The 2,862-nt window shown below is 40.7% G+C and overlaps 1 protein-coding gene across 4 annotated transcripts in view; it reads left to right on the top strand.

The window, feature by feature from the left end:
- Positions 1-68: 68 nt before the first annotated feature.
- Positions 69-2,862, top strand: part of ccdc97 (coiled-coil domain containing 97) — a 5,004-nt gene continuing 2,210 nt past the window's right edge. For 2 of the 4 annotated variants that reach the window (XM_008305901.1, XM_008305898.1), the window contains exons 1-3: positions 895-1,140; positions 1,261-1,437; positions 2,186-2,345. In XM_008305901.1, the coding sequence (XP_008304123.1) occupies positions 988-1,140; positions 1,261-1,437; positions 2,186-2,345 (490 nt within the window). In that variant the 5' untranslated portion in view covers positions 895-987. Of the gene's footprint in view, positions 579-687; positions 719-894; positions 1,141-1,260; positions 1,438-2,185; positions 2,346-2,862 lie in introns of those variants that run through there. The other 2 variants (XM_008305899.1, XM_008305900.1) reach the window with 2 other exon arrangements.

Below are 2,862 nucleotides of genomic sequence, written 5' to 3' on the forward strand. Positions count from 1 at the left end.
TGTCCAGTGCAGTTGAATATATCCACACTGGTTTTTAGTCACGAGGTCACAAAATAGAAAATTTATTAATTTTTATTTCTCAAGGGTTCTTGGTTCAGAAATTCGTTGACGGTCCCTAAGTGAACTGTCGCTGGTTGGGTGGCGATGCAGCCGAGAGGAGCGAGCCGAAGTCTGAGTCCCTAAATCGGATAAACTATGAGCAAGACGCCGCTGACTACGCTAGCTTAGAATTAGCCATTTTTTAAAGACTCAAATAAATTGTCTTTACATTCACAAAGTTCTTGAAAGATCGATATTTCGGACCCGGCCAATCTTCAATTCTCATCCGGGTGACTGTCTCTTTAAAATTCAGTGTTCTGGACGTTAAAATCGCTTTTCTTGACGGTCCCGCAACTTTTTTGACTGCTAACTCTGCCATCTTGATCTCCCCCCCTAGTGTGTACTTGCTGTCTTCCCTATCCCAACAAAGCTTCTAAAACACGCCCGGAATGATTTCAGCGTAACCACAGGAAGTTCTACTTACTGGTTCCGGTGTGGATTTACCGATAAAATAAACTTTTCACGGCAAAACAGCTAAGGTAAGAGACATTATATAACTACAGTTTAATGAAGCGGTTTCGGTTTTTGCTGTTCTTTTGGTTGTTTCTTGATGCTTTGGTTTTAGAGAGCTTTGATGGATATATTTAGAATCTGGGGACTCTCTGCTTCATTTTGAGAGGTAGGTTCTGCGTCTTTCATAACGTACAGTAGCGACAGAGCCAGGAATGTGACGAGTGGGTTGACGTGGTGGCGCTATATCGATGTCCATATTTGATAATTCATTTAGTTGGTGTTTGAGTTGTGTTTGAGGCATGTAGAAATGGCTTATATATTCTTGTAGCCCAGGTTCTGCTGTTTAATTTGATGTATAACATCACGATATTCTTTCATGATGAGTGCATTGTTTCACACTATTTCTTTGTGTAAAACCCACTTAAGGGGTTAAATATGTGGGGTGAGATCGACCCTCCCGTTAAATCACCACCGAGTCCCCGTGAGAGTAAAGACAAGAGCAAGTTGCCAGAAGCACCAGAGGTACAGTCGCAGAAATGGGAGTTTGACAGACCCAGAGAGACCCAGCAGCCGCTGCAGGACTTCCAGGTGAGATCAGTAGCATTTTCTCAGTTCCATGTGGGTGCAATACACGTATCTGCGCATTGCAGTCAGATGTTGTCTGTCAGTGTTATCATTATACTGATTGTATTTCTGATTTTTATACAGTGTGTGAGTCGGGCCGAGTCTATCTGTGTCAATGCCATGATAGAGGCTGTAGCCATGAGTGGGAGTCTGGTGAAGAGCCAGCAGATGGGAGAGGCTGAACTCACTGTGAATGAGCGCAAAGAGGAGCTGCTGTATCAGTACAGGAGCAGACCCCTGGTGTTCCTGGAGAGGTACCATGTATGTGTATACCGCTTAATATATGTGTTTATTTACCCAAACATTTGTGTCAACATGTTCTGGGGTCTTAAGTGGCCAGTGGATGCATCAAAACATACACTCAGAGAGCATTCATTGATAAATGAAAGGTCTGAGAAGGTCTTTGGTTACTTGTGTACTACAATCAATAGGTCAGTGATGTCATTTATATTAAAAAACCAACTATGGTGAAGTGTTTTTTTCACCTTGTTAACATGTCTATATCTTGCTTGTCTATATGTTGGAAGATACATCATTTAAAGCATTTTAAGGTAGGAAGGGACTATTTCATAGAAAAAACACTTATAAGTGTGGAACTTTGATACACAAAGGTGTTTGTTATTTTTTTCTTATCTTTCTGCTATGTGCTGCCTTTCAGCTTCTGTCTGAGATGCAGGCAATTTAAAGAAAAACACTAACATGGTTTAGTCCAAATTTACTCATGAACTAGGTTTAACTCTTGCCCATTAAAATGTTCTGCATTTTCAGGAATATCAATAACCTCCTTATGTTGTAGCCCAGTGTACAGGTGGAGACAGTCTCAGTGGCAAATTTACCACTCAGTGTTGTCATATTTAGTCCATAGGAAGCATAGGAATGGTTTAGTTAGTTAGTGAATGCGTATTTGAAAACTGTCTCCATATAGATGGACCAGCATTACACCATCATTTGGCAAAGAAACAAAGAATATTGGCATATTTGTTGTGCTATTTACTCTCCCCGTTCTCAGGCCTGCTTAAAGCCCCAACACCTGTCAGCGTTTGCTCACGTCAGCTCAGACCCACGAACCCAGCACTACAGCAAGGTGATACAGAGACGAGCCACAGGACACACCAACAGGACCAGAGTCAGAAACAAGCGCTATGCTGCCCTCAGGGCTCTGCAGAAGGGTAGGGGCTCCATTTTTTTAATAGCTACCAGGAATCTATAGATTTATACTGCAAATCACTTTCCTAAACAGCACTGCTGGGCAACAATGTTCCAGCAAAGTTTTTTAATCTGGCTTTTAGCTGATTTTGGTTTTGTTCTTTTAGCCTTTCTTTTAGTCTACTCCTTTAATCTTATGTATTTAAGTCCACTTTAGTCTCAGAGTTACTATTTTATGTTTTAATACTTTTCATTTATTTTCTTTTATAGTTTGGTTTTAAACAGTTTTTTTTTTTATTTTATTCAACTTTTTGCATTTTGTGAGTTTTGTATATCTTATGATTTTATCATTTTAGTTTTTTCTCCTGTGTTTCCCCATTTTAATTCAAGATAGCATTTCCTTGGTCCTCTGTGGCTCCCTGTAGAGACCTGACTTGGTGTCCCTGTGTGTGTGTGTGTGTGTGTGTGTGTGTGTGTGTGTGTGTGTGTGTGTGTGTGTGCGTGTGTGTGTGAGTGGCATTCTGTGTTAAATATGGGCTG

This window comes from Stegastes partitus, unplaced genomic scaffold (genome assembly GCF_000690725.1).
Source record: "Stegastes partitus isolate 25-593 unplaced genomic scaffold, Stegastes_partitus-1.0.2 Scaffold2687, whole genome shotgun sequence".
In the NCBI taxonomy this organism is placed as follows: Eukaryota; Metazoa; Chordata; class Actinopteri; family Pomacentridae; genus Stegastes; species Stegastes partitus.